This window comes from Amyelois transitella, chromosome 24, assembly GCF_032362555.1.
Source record: "Amyelois transitella isolate CPQ chromosome 24, ilAmyTran1.1, whole genome shotgun sequence".
Taxonomy (NCBI): domain Eukaryota; kingdom Metazoa; phylum Arthropoda; class Insecta; order Lepidoptera; family Pyralidae; genus Amyelois; species Amyelois transitella.
Window position 1 is genome coordinate 5,970,739 of NC_083527.1, and position 18,434 is coordinate 5,989,172.

General features: G+C 38.7%; 2 protein-coding genes across 2 annotated transcripts; both read left to right on the plus strand.

Moving 5' to 3' along the window:
* The first annotated feature begins 1,119 nt into the window (after nt 1-1,119).
* LOC106142712 (pancreatic lipase-related protein 2) lies at nt 1,120-5,884 on the plus strand. The gene is made up of 8 exons (XM_060951332.1): nt 1,120-1,230; nt 1,539-1,599; nt 2,262-2,410; nt 2,860-2,946; nt 3,332-3,478; nt 3,852-4,044; nt 4,893-5,030; nt 5,769-5,884. Exons 1-8 carry the CDS (start codon nt 1,185-1,187, stop codon nt 5,824-5,826), a joined length of 879 nt encoding a protein of 292 aa, XP_060807315.1. The 5' UTR covers nt 1,120-1,184; the 3' UTR covers nt 5,827-5,884.
* Nucleotides 5,885-11,045: 5,161 nt separating this feature from the next.
* Nucleotides 11,046-17,389, plus strand: LOC132903287 (uncharacterized). The gene is made up of 4 exons (XM_060951169.1): nt 11,046-11,137; nt 11,723-11,880; nt 12,702-12,844; nt 17,312-17,389. Exons 1-4 carry the CDS (start codon nt 11,046-11,048, stop codon nt 17,387-17,389), a joined length of 471 nt encoding a protein of 156 aa, XP_060807152.1.
* The last annotated feature ends 1,045 nt before the right edge of the window (nt 17,390-18,434 follow it).

Genomic DNA, 18,434 nt, shown 5'->3' on the forward strand with positions numbered 1-18,434 from the left:
AATTGTATACTAACGGTTGATTTAACTAAAATGTCAATGTTAAAATCACCACAAATAATTAATTTTTTATTACATTTTGAGGTAACATGTAACACTTGATCCATTATTTTTAAAAATTGTTTAAATTCACAGTTTGGGGGACTGTACACACAAACAATTATATGATGATCTAGCTCGGCACAGGTCACTTCGGCACACCGCTCAACCGAAAGTCTGGTTATGTCTGTTCGCTCTTTACAGCGAAGACCGCATTTGATAAATATCATAGACCCACCTCTAATTGCAGACTTTCTGTTTAAGCAGCTCACAATATTATAATTGTTTAGGCTGAACATCATCTCCCCCTCCATGAGCCAATGCTCAGTCAAACATAAAATGTCCACATTTAATTCTTCTAAAACTAGTTGTACTTCTAATTCTTTGCCGGGAAGACCTTGTATATTTTGATGGATAATTCTTAACCCTCGAGGGTTTCCCGTTGTCTGAGTGTGCAGTTTAAATTAACTGTCAAGTCAACAGAGTTACCATCACACAGAGTTGGCAATTCTGTAGTCAACTTATAATTAATATTTCGCTTAAATATAAATAAATATAAAATTATTAATAATAAAATTATTTGGTTAACTTTTAATTTATTCAAAGATTCAAAACAGTCAATCTTTATTCTAATAAGTAGCTGAGCGTGGCCTTTTAGTCTTTTTAAGTCTGTTGACTCTGTCTGTCCCCCAAGGGATATAGACGTGACCATATGTATGTATGTACTAATACAATTAGACCGAACTTTCTTATTGCATCGAGTAATAATATGTAATTATATTATAACGGCCTCTGTGGCGCAGCGGTAATACGCTTGTCTGTGACACCGGGGGTCCCGGGTTCGAATCCCGGCCAGGGCATGATGAGAAAAGAACTTTTTCTGATTGGCCTGGGTCTTGGATGTTTATCTATATAAGTATTTATTATTATTATTATAAAATATAGTATCGTTGAGTTAGTATCTCGTAACACAAGTCTCGAACTTACTTCGAGGCTAACTCAATCTGTGTAATTTGTCCCGGATATATTTATTTATTTATATTTATTTATAAGGAACCCAATCTATAAATTAATTATCGTTCTGGCACCTGTTTGTGATATGTACTTATTTAAAAGTAGGTGATAAGATATTTGATGTGAGCATCATCATGAAGTCGTTAAGTGTGGCGGTCGTGTTTCTTGGATTCGTTTGCGGTAAGTTTTTACATACACACATATCCCTTTTTTCCCTTATGGCCATTTTATTTAAGGATTATTATATATCGAAAAAGACGAACGTATCTTGATCAAATTAAGGACGTCCTGGTAAAGGGTCAGGTCAAAAGTACCCGAAACCGCCGAGCTTGCATGAAGAGAGTTATGAATGTGGATGAAGCGAAGGAAATATGCAGAGATCGTGGCAAGTGGAAAGAGGTAGTCTCTGCCTACCCCTCCGGGAGAGAGGCGTGATTTTATGTATGTTTGTATTATTCTATATTTTTTGGCTTTCTCTTTTTTTTCAGCTATAAGTGCTGAATCCAAATATAATGCTGATGTAGATACACAATACCATCTGTTCACTAGGTGAGTAACTACAGCTTCGTCATAGTATAGCAAGCGCGACGCGGTTTTCATCGCGCCGAAAATTTCCCTGTTCCGCTTTTTATTATGACGTGAAGCAGCACAGTCCAAGTGGCGCCGTGTGGTTCCCGGCACCAATAGAATAGGACTACTCCATCTCTTTGCAAAGTATATCGTAAAAGGCGTAAAGAAACCAGGCCAAAACAAAAACCTGGTAAATTATGGTAAAAACAGGTCTGTTGAAAGGTCAGGTCAAGTGTGCACAAACCGACGAGCTCACATAAAACTATTGGTGAATGTAGATGGAAGTCAAAGAGATATGCTTGGTTCTCGGCTAATGAAACGATTTTGTCTCTGCCTACCTCTTGGGGAATGAAACGTATACGTTTCGGTCCATCTAAATGGTGCGCCTTTGACAATAATCCTGGATTGAAGTCATATTTTTACACAAAGCGACTGCCGGTCACTGTCAGGATCTTAATTTCATCATTAAGCTCTACAGCTGGACGTGGCCTTTCTTTTCGAGATTGTAGGCTGTCTCCACCCCCTAAGGGACAAAGACGTGACTATATGTATGTATGTGACTCCCGTATTTGTATGACGTCCGCTTAACCTAACCCAGTTTACCATCTTAATGGGGAAAATGCTTCTCATGTCAATTTCAGACGAAACCCTACAGTGAGCCAGCCCCTACTCAACGGGAATGCTGATATCCTGGTGGCCAGCAACTACGACCCTCGTCTGAGGACCGTAGTATCCATACACGGCTGGAATGGATTCGCTTTCGACGATTACAACAGCGTCGTTGCACCTGGTAAGTCAGGCAAATAGGTCAGTCGTAATATATATACATACATAAAATCACGCCTCTTTCCCCAAGGAGCAGGCAGAGACTTCATCCTTTCCTTTGCCAGGACATCTACTTTCGTAACTCTCGTCATGCAAGCTCGACGGTTTCTGGTAGCTGATGTTACCAATGTATGCAATATAGATGGATCTAATATCTCTTTTATCCTAGTTATAGTCCTGGTTGCATCCTCACCTCTCTAAAGAGGGGCCCAGGGTATGCCTTTGACCATGGAGCCTGGATTTGGTGAATCAGGTTTTTACTCTGGAAGTGACTCCTACCTGATCTTCTCAACATTGGATAGTAGGCTGAATGTGCAGTTTTTCCGCACCATAAAAGCATACGTTAGTATTTAAACTAATGAACGTAACTTTGATGTAGTTGGATCTAATATAATAATGTCTGATTCCCAACAGCAATCCTGGCAAGCGATGATGTGAATCTTATCATTGTTGACTGGCACCAGGGCTCGCTTCTTGGGCTTGACGCACTTCTAGAATCTGGTAAGTTAATTAAATTATAGACATTTGTAGTTGATACGAGATGGTAGTATGATCGGTGGTAGAATATTGATTCTGGTCCATGGGAATGGGGAAGCAATTGACACAAAATAAAAGGTCCTAAAAAGTGTGGATTACTACATGAGTTGCTTTGATAGCCAATTCTTACATAAATTTGGAAAGTCGCAAACTACAAAGTACATACTATAAAATACTATAAAATACTGAACCGTAAGGACGTAAGATCAAATTTCCATAAAAATATATCTGGTGTTGCACACAAAAAAGGTCCACTTATCAATGAAAACTATACCTTCTTGACGTGATCATAAAAGTTAAGTTACAGATTTGAATTGCTACAACTAAAACATCATCTAAACTTTGTTAGGTCTCAGCGTGGCTCGCTTTATCAGCTGGCTCAAGTTCTTCACCGGCAGAGCAGCGGAAGACTTCCACTTGGTAGGCTTCAGCCTCGGAGCTCACCACGCAGGCATCACCGGCAGAAATGTCGAAGGAGGAGTTAGTTACATCACTGGTAAGGGACTTTGTGAACCTGTAGCAGCTATATCTATTTAAGCCTATTATATATACATACATACATATGGTCACGTCGTATATCCCTTGCGGGGCAGACAGAGCCAACAGTCTTGAAAAGACTGAATGGCCACGTTCAGCTTTTTGGCTTAATGATAGAATTGTGATTCAAATATTGACAGGTTGCTAGCCCATCGCCTAAGAAAATAATCTCAAATTTGTAAGCCTTTCCCTTAGTCGCCTTTTACGATATCCTTGGGAAGATATGGAGTGGTCCTATTCTTTTTTTGTATTGGTGCCGGGAACCACACGGTAAACATCTTTAGGCTCAATAAAGTTTTAAATGATGATAATTCCATGAACATTCTTCACAGCCTTAGATCCTGCGGGTATTTCGTTTACCAACGACACCCGGATCCACCCTGACGATGGCTTGTACACTGAAGCAATATTCACTAACGCTGGTGAATTGGCCCACCTGGGTAACCTGGCCCAGGTTAACTTCTACCCTAATGGCGGGAGGCACATGCCAGGGTGTAACTTCGATCCTTTATGCAATCATTTCAGGTAAAAAGAAATTAAAAAGGAGGTTATGTTTTGCTTTTAGGAATAATAAGATTTGAATTTAACTCCAACTCCACTTGACTCCATTTAACTCATTTCACTCCATTTAACTCCATTTTCCATTTTCTAAGGAAATTTCAGTATTCACAATAATGCATGCGTTTTTTAAAAGTCAATAATGAAATTTCGGCATTTACCTTTTACAAAAAGCTAAAGAACAACAAGGTAAGCAACCCAGCCACCGTAGAAAGGCAAGTTTGACGCCATTATCGCGCGACAACCTATCGCTGTCCAGTTTCACCTCACAATAAAAAGTGAAACAGCGATAGTTTTACGCGCGATAACAACGGCATCGCTCGTGCAATGCTACCAGGGCTGGAATGCTTATTTCGTTTGTTTGTTTGTTTCCTACTCCTTAAAGCAAGCCAACTTTAATATTCCCTAGCTACACAAACGTACCTACTTTCTTTCTTATAGGTAGGTGTAGACAAAAGCTACATTTTCCCAATAATTTATTCTGAAAATAGGCCTTTTTCAAGTCATATATACATACATATGATCACGTCTATATCCCTAGCGGGGTAGACAGAGCCACCAGTCTTGATAGGCCACGCTCAACTGTTTCTCTTAGTGATAGAATTGAGATTCAAATAGTGACAGGTTGCTAGCCCATCGCCTAAAAGAGGACTCCCAACTTTATAAGCCTATCCCTTAGTCGCCTTTTACGACATCCATGGGAAAGAGATGGAGTGGTCCTATTCTTTTTTTTATTGGTGCCGGGAACCACACGGTACGGTTCTTACGTCATTTTACATTTAAATACACGCACAACAAACACATTATGTTTCCAGGGCCTACTTCTACTTCGCGGAGTCCATAGTGTCGGGCGGGTTCACGGGCACCGAGTGCGAGGACCACCAGCAGGCCGTGGCGGAGAGCTGCGACCTGCCTGCCAGGCTGCAGATGGGTGCGCGGCTGCCCAACTATGGGTAAGTTTAAGACATTCGTCCACGGTTCAGGTTTAAAGATCTACATATAGTCACGTCTACATATTCATTGTCTACGGTTTAGATTTAAAGATCTACATATAGTTTCGTCTATATCTCTTGCGGGATGGAACAACTGATAGTCTCGAAAGACTGTCAGCTGTTCCATCCAAGACTGAAAGACAGTCATCTGTACGGCGTAATGATGGAATTGAGGTTCAAATAGTGACAGGTTGATAGCCCATCTCCTACAATCATACATACATATGGTCACGTCTATATCCCTTGCGGGGTAGACAGAGCCAACAGTCTTGAAAAGACTGAATGGCCACGTTCAGCTATTTGGCTTAATGATAGAATTGAGATTTCCCCATCTCCTATAAGAAGAAAACTAAGTTTGTTGACATTCCCTTCCCATTCTCGCCTTTCACGACATCCGTGGGAAAGAGGAGTGGTCCTACTCTAAAGTGACGGCACATTTAAGATATATACATACATACAAACGAAATGTCACGCCTTTTTCCCGGATGGGTAGGCAGAGACTACATCTTTCCACTTGCCACGATCTCTGCATACTTATTTCCCTTCATCCACCTTAATCATCATTTAAGATCTATATTTATAAATTAACGGATACCTGATATCTCATGCAAATAAAAGAGATTCAAGCATTATCTATTTTCAGTAAAAATATCGCAGACATTTTTTGTCAATTCGATTTCATTTTTCTTTTAATTCCAGGGCCACCGGAACCTATCACTTGAAAACGAATGCTGGACCACCATTTTCAATCGATTGAATAAAGAAAATATTTTTTTAAGAATTTTGTACTAAATGAAAGCATTTTTTAATAACTTCCCTATTTACTTTTATTTCTCTCTTAAGTAATTGTAGAAGCATTCTTTGTTAAAATATTTGAGTGATTCCTTGAGTCAACTGCACTTTGCAATGAACTTTATTTTCAGGCATCTCACTCAAATATATATTCTATTCTATTCATCTCATTAACCAAAATCCAAGCTGATTCAAATCCAATTATTACTTTCTCTTCTCTTCCTCCTGGCGTTAGTTTCGGTAACAACCTTACCTCTCTGCCGAGGAGTCCTGGGGTAGGTACGTCTTTTGAAAAGAAGAACTCCTGCTATAACCTAACAGGTTAGATATTATAAGCAGACAGAAGTCGCTTTGTGTAATAACCTGACTTCCCCACTCCCGATTTGTGGTCAAGTGACTCATAGAAAGCACGCAACCGTCATACATCAAGAGAATGAAGGAAAAAAATATAATTTTCCCGTAAACTATAAATTATACTTATATAGAAAAGAGGTTATTTTTGAAATTTTTACAAAACAATGCAACAATTTTATGACGCTGTTTTGAAAATAAAATAATAGTCAAAATTCAATAAGTATATATAATATTTTAAATAAAGCAAATGAACATTGCATAAAAACTTTAGGACAGATTAAACGTAGGTACAGATAAGTTTCATAATTCCAACCAAATCAACTTACCAACTTTACAAAGAAATCCTGATTGTTCTTATCCAGTCCTCAACTCTTTCTGAATACGTCCAAATTCCGACAAATCTGATTATAAAACATTTTGATAAAGCAATTTACAGCAGGAATCATCGTACCCTAATACACAAAACGATTTCGTATTCGTCCATGGAGTCCATTTTTAATTGGACAATTCATTCATCGAGATGATATTTCGTTTTGTGAGCTTGACAATAAAATATTGAAAGAACAAATATAGAAAGAGCGGAATATGTCATATTAGTATGAAGACCGTTCTATGGTTTTATCATACTGATAACTATAAATATTAAAGTGTGTTTGTGTAAAGACCTAGACGAACATATCTTGATCAAATTAAGGACGTCCTGGTAAAGGGTAGGGTCAAAAGTACCCGAAACCGCCGAGCTTGCATTAAGAGGGTTATGAATGTGGATGAAGCGAAGGAAGTATGCAGAGATCGTGGCAAGTGGAAAGAGGTAGTCTCTGCCTGCCCCTCCGGGAAAGAGGCGTGATTTTATGTATGTATGTATGTGTTTGTGTGATATTTTATCTGCCTTTCGTGTCCTAAACTGACTGATCACTGAAATTTTGCACACATATAGGTAGTACACACGGCTCTAGAGATACCTAGGCCACCTGACATACACCAATCAAGGTTAATGGCACAGTTTATCTCCTGAGCCTACCTTAGAAGCAGGACATGAGCAGGATACTTTTTACACGGGTGGAGTCGCGGTTAACAGTTAACCCATAACAATCCAAAATTAATATGTTATTATTGAGAACCTCCCTCCCATCTCTCTCCCATGGATGTCGTAAAAGGCGACTAAGGGTTGGCTTATAAATTTGGGATTCTTATTTTAGGCGATGGACAAGCAACCTGTCTCTATTTGAATCTTAATTCTATCTTAAAGCCAAATAGCTGAACGTGGCCGACATAGCCAACAGTTGGCTATGTCTACCCCGCAAGGGATATAGACGTGATTATATGTATGTATGTATTATTGAGATATATTTGTATCATTTAAATTGGAAACTTGAATTTTTCTTAAGTTAGTTTTTCCAGCTTTTTCCCTAATTGCTTATGCAAAAAATATTAATACGTGAAAGACAAATGTACACGAGTTACATTTCTGTTTTTCAAATATTTGTGATTTCATAAATCCAATTGAAATAACTTATAAAGTATTACGTGTTGGATTAAATCCTTTGAGCCAATTGTGTGACATTGTTCGATATTCTGTCACCAGAGGCGGATTTAGCAGCAGACTGAGCAGCAGGCGGATTTGAGGGGGCGGTAAATTCAGCCCCAAATTTTTTTTTTACTTAGATAAGTAAAAAAATACCTACTTAAATATAATATTTCTTAGTTTTCTTTTATTATAAAATTTGACATTTAACCTTATTTTCTCCGTGTGGGGTATCGAAATAGATAATAATATAGATCACAAAATTTGAAGGTTGTTCAAATTTAAAAAAAGGAAAAAACTGGCGGCAAGTGTGTTAAGCCGCCGCTGTCTATCACTGAAGGGTTTTTATTGAAATTTTGCTTAGCTGACGTTGATATTCTAGACTAACTATTAGTTTATAGTAGTCTGGTACGTACATACATAAAATCACAACTCTTTCCCGGAGGAGTAGGCAGAGACTACCTCTTTCCACGATTTCTGCATACTTCCTTCGCTTCATCTACATTCATAACTTTACTCTCTTCATGCAAGCTCGGCAGTTCCTAGTACATACATACATAAAATCACGCCTCTTTCCCGGAGGTTCCTAGTACATACATAGATATAATCGCCTCTTTCCCGTTGGGGTAGGCAGAGACCACCATCTTTTATTAAAGGTTATAATTTTGGTTTCCTCACTCCCTTACCTTAAGAGCATCGGATAGTATTCAAACTAATGTACATAATTTCGAAAATAATCATAAGTACATGGCCGGGGTGGGATTCGAACTTGTGCCTTTTTCGTCACATGCATTTTAACCGGGCACCTTACCGATTCGACCAAAGACGCTCTTGGGGCGATCTTTAACGTTGTCAAGCTAACTCAGTGTTGCTGACATAGATAAATGTGGATGAAGCAAAAATATATAATACAGCAAAATCGTGCCCTTACCCTTCAAGGTTGCAATTCGCACCCGCTCATTACATTCTCTCAATCTTGATCAAACCTTCTATCAACATGATCAAAGCATCATACATACATATAGTCACGTCTATATCCCTTGCAGGGTAGACAGAGCCAATAGTCCCGAAAAGACTGAATGGCTACATTCAGCTGCTCGGCTTAATGATGGAATTGAGATCCAAATAGTGACAGGTTGCTAGCCCATCGCCTAAAAAAAGAATCACAAGTATGTAAGCCTATCCCTTAGCCGCCTTTTACGACATCCGTGGGAAAGAAATGCAGTGGTCCTATTCTTTTTTGTATAGGTGCCGGGAACGACACGGCACAAGAAGAAGCAAAAATATGATATAATACAGAAATCGTGCCCTTATCCTTCAAGGTTGCAATTCACACCCGCTCATTATATCAAACCTTCTATCAATCATGATCAAAGCATCAAAGCATACTAATCATGTTTTATATATAATCACCAAATCTTCTCTTTCATCACAACTTTTTATTCACGTCTTACCTTTCTGACGTAAATATTTTCTATACTCCTTCGTGTTATCACACGTTTGTAAGAAATTATTATCAGTTACCTTTCTCTGATTTTATATATATTCCCAGTACTTCTTTCCAATTTATCTATTCAATCGGCAAAAGTGAAAAAGTCTTTAACAGACATCAAATCTACCTCTTACAAACGCTAGAAATCTAGCTTTCTGCGCACGAAACTGGAAAAATCCGGTTATATCCGGACGGACATACCTAATCCCCCGCCCGGGTAACCGGATCCACTTAGAATAATCTATCGTTTAGAGAAACGCCCTGGGAATATAAGACTGCGGACAGATGTGAAAAGTCCCTCTTTTATCATTAGTGATTTTGCCTGCCTACTTACAAAAGAATACAGGTTTTTCGCTAATCCCACGGGAACTATAGTTTTTATCCTAATAAAAATAAGTAAGTGTGCCGTGTGGTTCCCGGCACCAGTACAAAAAAGGAATAGGACCACTCAATCTGTTTCCCATGGATGTCGTAAAAGGCGACTAAGGGATAGGCTTATAAACCTGGAATTCTTATTTTAGGCGACAGGCTAGCAACCTGGCACTATTTGAATCTCAATTCTATCATTAGGCCAAACAGCTGACCGTTGCTAATCAGTCTTTCTAAGACTGTTGGCTCTGTCTACTGTCTACATCTATGTATGTATGTATATACTATGGGAGTAACATAGGCTATTTCCCATGGAAGCGACGCACCGCGCAATAGCTAGTTAGATAGATATGGAATCCATTTTTGGCTTTGTTTTTGTCTATGATATTGTAAAACTAATTGTTTACGATGTTGGTTTTCTCAATAAAATAAAAATAAAATACCTAATAATTTAGTTCCATTTCTCAGTCTGCACCCGCCCTTAACAGAAGCGAAACTGAAGATCTTCAATTCTCAGTTATATCTAAGTAATTTTGGTAATAAATTGTTCCTTATTGCCTGTGCTCGGGGTCTATGTGTCTTCTTCGATCGCTTTCCTTCGTAATTAGGCATTGGGTAATTATATGACTTAATCTATTTTATTAACCTGAAGCGAGTATTGCAAATATTTGTGAAACTAGACCCGCGACTTCATCCGCATGGAAACCCTGTCAATCCTGCGGGAACTCCGGGATAAAAAGTAACCTATATGTTATTCTAGGTCTTCAGCTACCTACATACCTACCAACTTTCATCGTATCGATTCAGTAGTTTGTGCGTGTAAGAGTAACAAACATACATACTGACATCCTGACATACTCACAAACTTTCGCATTTATAATATTAGTAGGATAGGACCTAAACCTAGACCTAGGAAGCCTAATCCTAATTAGGCTTCCCGCAGCTTTTGTTAGCGCCACCTTCAAAGGGTTATAGGTTCATCTCAAATTGCACACACATTACAATAAAATGTGTAAAAATCATTATTTTACAGAAAGTTAATTTGAGTCTTAGATGACTTGTCATTGAATTCGAAGTATTTACTATAAGACCACATACAACCTCAAAATGACACATTTTATTTATAAATAAAATTACACTCTTGATAGGAGTGTCAGTCGTGACTTCTCGAGACGTCAAAATTCCTTTCCAGTACCATCCAATTTTATATAATAAAACATTAACAAAATTCTTAATCACGAATATAGGTACACATAAATACAAAAAAAAAATGATTTTACCAAAATAAATTAAACATACCTAAGTATTTTAATTCTAAATAACAACGATGTGATATACAAATTAAAATTAAAAATGTAACTAATGACAAAATAACATATAATAATAATGTAACACAAAGGTTGTTTTTTATTTATATTTATATTAATTTATGCATTACAATAAAATGGGAAAATTGTCGTATTTGTACACCGATTCCGACGAAACAGAGGAAACATCCAGCTCTGTGGAGTGTGCGAAGAAGAAAAAGAAATTCTCGTGAGTTTATTTAAGTTATGTTGCATTCATACGTGCATGTAGCTAATTACATCTTTGTCTATTGCGGGGCAGACAGAGCCAGCGGACTCGAAAAGACTGAAAGGCCACGTCCAGCTGTAAGTATGACTTAATTATGGAATTGAGATTCAAATAGCGACAGGTTGCTAGCCCATCGCCTAAAGTCCTAAGTTTATTACCTTTCCCTTCATAGACATTTCATAGGTACATACATATAGTTACGACAATATCCCTTGCGGGGTAGACAGAGGCAACAGTCTTGAAAAGACTGATAGGCCACGTTCAGCTGTATGCCTTTATGATGGAATTGAGATTCAAATATTGACAGGTCTAAGCCATCGCCTACATGAGGAACCCCATTTTTATAAGCCTAATCCTTAGTTGCCTTTTACAACACCAATGAGAAAAATATGTAGTGATTCTAATCCGAAGTGCCGGAAACCACACTGCAATTTCACTTTCATCCACATAATCCTATCCCTTAATCACCTTTCACGACATCCATTTGAAAGAAATGGATTGATATACATATATTTCCTTAAAATTATCAACATTCATAATTTACAGCATCCTGAAGTACTCGACCAACAATGTGAAGAAGAAAGGCAAGCACACCAAATCTGACCCTGACTACCCCGGCCTCCGGGGGGTGAGCAGCCACCGCGTCCGTTACAAACTGCCGGGAATATTGAAGAATGCCAATACTTACAAGGAGCGGGAAAACTGTAAGTTTTTAGAAGGACCAGCTCGCTTTTACATGAGTTTTGTGAGGCAATGTACTGTATGATGGAGTCAAAATTCTTAACCAGTCAAAACCTACTATTGACTAGCAAACGTACCTACATATATATGATCACGTCTATATCCCTTGCGGGGTAGACAGAGCCAACAGTCTCGAAAAGACTGATAGGTCACATTGAGCTATTCGGCTTAATGATAGAATTGAGATTTAAATAGTGACAGGTTGCTACCCCGTCGCCTAAAAGAAGTATCCCAAGTTTATACACCTATTCCTTAGTCGCCTTTTACAACATCCATGGGAACGAGATGGAGTGGTCCCATTCTTTCTTTATTGGTGCCGGGAACCACACGGCACTAATAAAAAAAAGCAATCAGGTTGGTCAAAATTGTTTTTGATTGAAAATTAACTGTACTTTTAACTGTTATTTTAGACAAAATATTATTAAGACTAAAACGCACTAATGGACAGGCTTATTAACTTGGGATTCTTCTTTTAGGCGATGTGCTAGCAACCTGTCACTATATGAATCTCAATTCTATCATTAAGCCAAACAGCTGAACTTGGCCTATCGCTGTTTACAAGGCTAATGGCAGCATATATACAACCTCCGACACAACATCGTCTGTCGCGCGGTTCCCCAGGCATAACACCTAGCCTGGCGGAAGATCTTCCCTTTGGTGGCGGTCGAGCCGAATGATCGCTCCCGCTACAATGGATACAAGACTTGGCCTCATTAAGCTGGATGGCCTAAAGAAAGAGTGAAAAAGTAAAAGTCCACATAACTCAATTTCATTCCTCCCTCAGCATCAGAAGAGGAAGACGAGCCAGACTACTCCAAGATGGACTTATCTAAGGACAGGTGCCTCGTGGGGCGAGTGCCTTTGTCGCCTGGCTCCAAGCCTGGTCGGGGAGGTGGAGTCGCTATATTGGTCAGGAAGAACATAAGCGTGAGTGGGATATCTTTTATTCCCTCCACATACAGATGCAAGGTCTACTCCAAGCTCCAAGAAGACTTGTTATATTGGTCTGGATTGGAAGACTTGTTACTGTAAGTTGGGCATTTCTCATCTTCTCTACCCCTACAGGTGCCAGAGCCTGTCCAAGGTCCAAGAAGACATATTACATTGGCTGAAACATATAGAATTTAAACATACATACATACATATCATCACGTCCCTACCCCTTGCGGGGAAGACAGAGCCTACAGTGTTGAAAAGACTGAATGGCCACGTTCAGCTATTTGGCTTAATGATAGAATTGAGATTCAAATAGTGACAGGTTGCTAACCCATCGCCTAAAAAAGAATCCCAAGTTTGTAAGGCTATCCCTTAGTCACCTTTTACGACATCCATGGGAAAGAGATGGAGTGGTCCTATTCTTTTTTGTATTGGTGCCGGGAACCGCACGGCACAACAATTTAATATTCCATCATCAAGCCGCCATCTGAATCTGGCCGTAATAGTCTTTAAAAAGACTGTTGGCTCTATGTACCCCGTCGAGCGTGGCCTATCGATCTTTCAGAACTGCTTGCTCTGTCTGCTGCGGAAGGGATAAAGACGTGATTATATGATGACGATGATGATAAACAAATGAGAATAAGCAACTCAGATCTTTATTATTATAATTGTTGAGCAATTTTCCTTTAAATTTTCTGTCCGTATATTTGAAATTAAAATTGAATTTAATTTCTGCGACTGTGACTATTCCTGAAAAGGTAAAAATAAAACTTTACGAGCGAGCCGTGACTAGTGAAATTCTTATTCTTTGTAGCGCTAACACCTAGATCCCTGGTGACCTAAAATTGCTTGTGTAAGATATGTTCTTTTGTTTACAATGTTTTCAGTCCAATTTGTCTACAAATTGCCGTGTGGTTCCCGGCACAAAAAAGAATAGGACCACTCCATCTCTTTCCTCTAAGGGATAGGCTTACAAACATGGGATTCTTTTTTAGGCGATGGGCTAGCAACCTGTCACTATTTGAATCTCAATTCTATCATTAAGCCAAATAGCTGAACGTGGCCATTCAGTCTTTTCAAGACTGTTGGCTCTGTCTTCCCCACAAGGGATATAGACGTGACCATATGTATGTTTGTTGTCTGCAAAAGTGTTGAAATAAATTACTTATTCATTGAAGGCTACCTATTTTGGTCACAGTCTCGGATCTTTTCTCCTGTGTTTTGTAGAGGCGATTAAGGGAATGATAGATTCAAGTTGTCAGTGTAAGTTTTCCTATATTAAGTGTTACTACCCTGTCTTTCTCATACATGCATAAAGTCACGTCTATATCCCTTGCGGGGTAAACAGAGCCAACAGTTTTGAAAAGACTGAAAGGCCAAGAATTGAGATTCAAATAGTACCTAGATGTGGCTAGCCCATCGCCTACGAGAACGATAAGTTTTTTATATTTACCCTTAGTCATCTTAAACGATATATATTGGTAAGACATGCAATGGTCCTATTCTATAGTGCCAAGAACCACACGGCAAAAATTATGAGAAATAATTCTCATGAATACTTTTAAACTTTCGCGTTACATGTTAAATGATGACATGACAGTATGGATGTTTGTTACTCTTTTCACACAAAAACTACTGAACCGATTACGATGAAATTTGGTATGTAGGTAGCTGATGACCCAGAATAACTTATAGACTTTTTATCCCGGAGTTCCCGCAGGAATGATTTCATGTGGACGAAGTCGCGGACGGCCTTTAGTTAGAAATAATTCTTTTTGAGATTTTCCAAAACCCTCCAAACTTTAAAACACTTTTTTTTAATTCCCAAAGGATCCCTTTTCAAAATTATCGGGAACCCTATTTAGACAACCTTTTTTTTCTAATCCCTGGAGAATCCTTTATGATATCCAGTCAATAACGTAGTGTCGACACCCGCCCATACGGATTCCAGACCTCCATCAATACGGCTATACCTAAAGTGACCATACGTCCCGCTTTCGGCGGGATTGTCCCGCTTTCAGGCTGTCTGTCCCGCTGTCCCCAGCGAGAGCCGAAATGTCGCGCTTTACAAACAAAGCAAGTTTTTATATACTTATTTTATATCAACATTGCACTCAAATCTCGCTGACGAGAACAGTCAGTCAAAAATACTAAATGTACAGACAAAATATTTTTACTTTTTTATTATAGGTAGGTATGTATAGATAATTATTTATAACTAACTTATATATTAAGTAAATTTTTTTATTTATTTATATACAAAATTCCGTAAAAGTCCCGCTCTGACGCAAAAAAAATGGTCACATTAGCTATACCCCGGGCAGTCCGAACCGGCGAAGAATTTGTAAATGCTCGGCCGCAGCCGTACCTATGTGATAACGGCTCCCGTGGGATATATTAAGCGGCCGGGATGCAAGAAAGAAGAGATGTTGTTGTGTTAAAAAATTTACATGACACTTATTTTTGCCGATTATAAGTTAAAACTAGTAAATTAAACTTAACTAATATTATACGCCGTGTGGTTCCCGGCACCAATAAAAAAAGTATAGGACCACTCTATCTCGTTCCCATGGGTATCGTAAAAGGCGACTAAGGGATAAGCTTATAAACTTAGGATTCTTCTTTAAGGCGATGGGCTAGCAACCTGTCACTATTTGAATCTCAATTCTATCATGAAACCGAAAAGCTGAACGTGGCCTATAAGTCTTCAAGACTGTTGACTCTGTCTTCCCCACAAGGGGTATAGACGTGACCATATGTATGTATGTATGTGTTAAGTATTATTATAAATGAAAATTAATTAGTCTTCTTTATTTATTCCCCATAACTTTTCCTACAAACAACATTTAAAAAAATTGTCGTGTCTTCGCAAGATTATCTTCTTACATCCGAAAGCAGACTTTACACTAGTACAGTTCGAAACAACTGATATATTTTCCAGTTAAATCTCCCCAAGGAGCCACAGGAGAACACGCTGACGTATGAAGGTGCGGGTTCGAATCCCAGAAAGGTTAACTTATAGATATTGTGGATATAATAACTGTGCCGTCTATTCGGGTTGAATTTCAATTTATACATACATGCAGTCACGTCTATATCCCTTGTGGGGTAGACAGAGTAGAAGTGGTTCACGTTTTTATATGTAACAAGCTTTTATGTGGGGCTTCGCTCCGGTGGGAATATCCCTAAAAAAGGCTTAAGTTATTCCTAAACGTCAATTTTATCTGTGTAACAAATTTAATCAATTGAGGTGGAGCAGTTTATGAGTTTATTCGTTTCAAAAATACAAAAATTAAAATATTTGCTCTTTATTATCAGTGTGGATGAGGGGGTGACAGGGCTTCAGGCTACTTGTTCAGTTAATCTTAATAGGACCACTTTTCACGTGGTTCTTTTAAGACGCTTCAAAGGGAACTACTCGACTTATTGGAACAAATTATGATAAATTTTCCCGATGACTATTTTTATTATAATATTTTTTTTTCAATAGGACCATTCCATCTCTTTCCCATGGATGTCGTAAAAAGCCACTAATGGATAGGCTTACAAAATTCGTTTTTAGGCGATGGGCTAGCAACCTGTCACAACTTGAATCTCAATTCTATCATTAAGCCAAATAGCTGAACGTGGCCATTCAGTCTTTTCGAGACTGTTGTTGTCTACCCCACAACGGATATAGACTTGACCATATGTATGTATGTATGTATGACTATTTTTAATTTCAATTCCTTCGTTATGTCATCTAACTAAACGAGTTTTTTTTTAATCTTGAGACTGTAAGTCTTTTTTTTGTTTCTCGAGTCTATCTCGTCAGAGTTAATATGTTAGCGTGTTTGTAACATTTTTGTTACATATAAAGAAGTTATTTTTATTTATTTATTTATCGAAACAATTACAATTTGTAAAGTACTATAGGCGGCATTTATGCTAATGGCATTATCTAACAGTCTACCATCGGTTTAAGCAGATAACTTTTGTCTGTGAATACTTAAACAAAGGTAATTATAGATGGTGCTGTGTGGTTCCCAGCACCAATAGAAAAATAACAAGACCACTCCATATCTTTCCCATGGATGTCGTAAAAGGCGACCAAGGGATAGGCTCATATACTTGGGATTCCTCTTTTAGGCGATGTGCTAGCGACCTGTCACTATTTGAATCTCAATTCTATCATTAAGCCGGTCAGCTGAACGCGGGCCTTCCTGTTTGCCCCGCAGGGGATATAGACGTGATTATATGTTATATAAATAGGGATTATTTCACATACATACATACATAAAATCACGCCTCTTTCCCGGAGGGGTAGGCAGAGACTACCTCTTTCCACTGCCACGATCTCTGCATATTTCCTTCGCTTCATCCACATTCATAACTCTCTTCATGCAAGCTCGGTGGTTTCGGGTACTTTTGAGGGATTATTTTAATTTTATGTTATTTTGATTAATTAATCAATTTCAGGGCGTGCAGCCTCAGCAGAGCACTAGTAGTACGAAACGGAGAAGAAAGACGAAATTGAACAGAAAACGGTCTTATTAATGTGAGTACACTTATTTTTTATCTTATGAGTGTAGATTACACTTGCCTTCTTAGGAATGACCATCGTTCTTCTAGTTTCCTATCTGTTGTTAATTCTTGCAACTTATCTGTTCTTCCACTTCAAGCCACCCATCATTTCCCTAACAGGGAACCCACACTCCTCGACCTCATCCTAGTTTCTTCTGCTGATCTGGTTGCAGGACACGGGCAACACAGTGCTGATATGTTTTCTTACCATGACCTCTTGTTTCTCTCTTATAAACTTCGCCCGCCCTAAGCCAGATCTAAAGTCCTAATGCAAAGTAATTTTGGTTCAATGAATGTGGATTTTCTACGGGCTGACGCTAACAACACTAACTGGGAAAGGATATCCAACCTAGCTTCTGTCGACGAGCAGGTGGAAAACTTCAACAACATGATTATAGAACTTTATGATAAGCATGCTCCTATCCGTCCGATAAGAGTAAAACACTATCCCGCACCCTGGCTCACTGAAGATGTCAAAAATGCTATCCACATAAAGCACATCATGAAAACAAAATTTAAACGTGACCCTGATCGATATCGGGACAAATACATGGAGGCACGTAACCGTAGTAATAGGAAATGCAGGGAAGCACAGCGCCGCCATATCCATAAATCCGTCGAAAATGGTGACCCAGCCAAAATTTGGAAATTTCTTAGATCGCTAGGAGTTGGAAAAAATAACACCAAGACCCCTAAAACCATCGACATCAATTTGCTTAATAAGCACTTCTCATCTTCCACTTCATTTGATGGCAATGACAAGCTCAACACGTTAAACCATCTGTCTTCACTTCCAACCCCGGATTTTTCCTTTTCATTTAGTCAAGTAGCTGCTAGTGATGTTGAAAAGTGTTTGCTATCGGTATCTTCGAACGCAGTGGGAACAGACGATATCAGTCGTAACATGATCCTGCCAATCCTTGACATCCTTCTACCTACGATCTCAAGCATCATGAACATCCGGTACCTTTCCATCTGCATGGAAAAATGCTAATATTACCCCCATCCCAAAAAAATC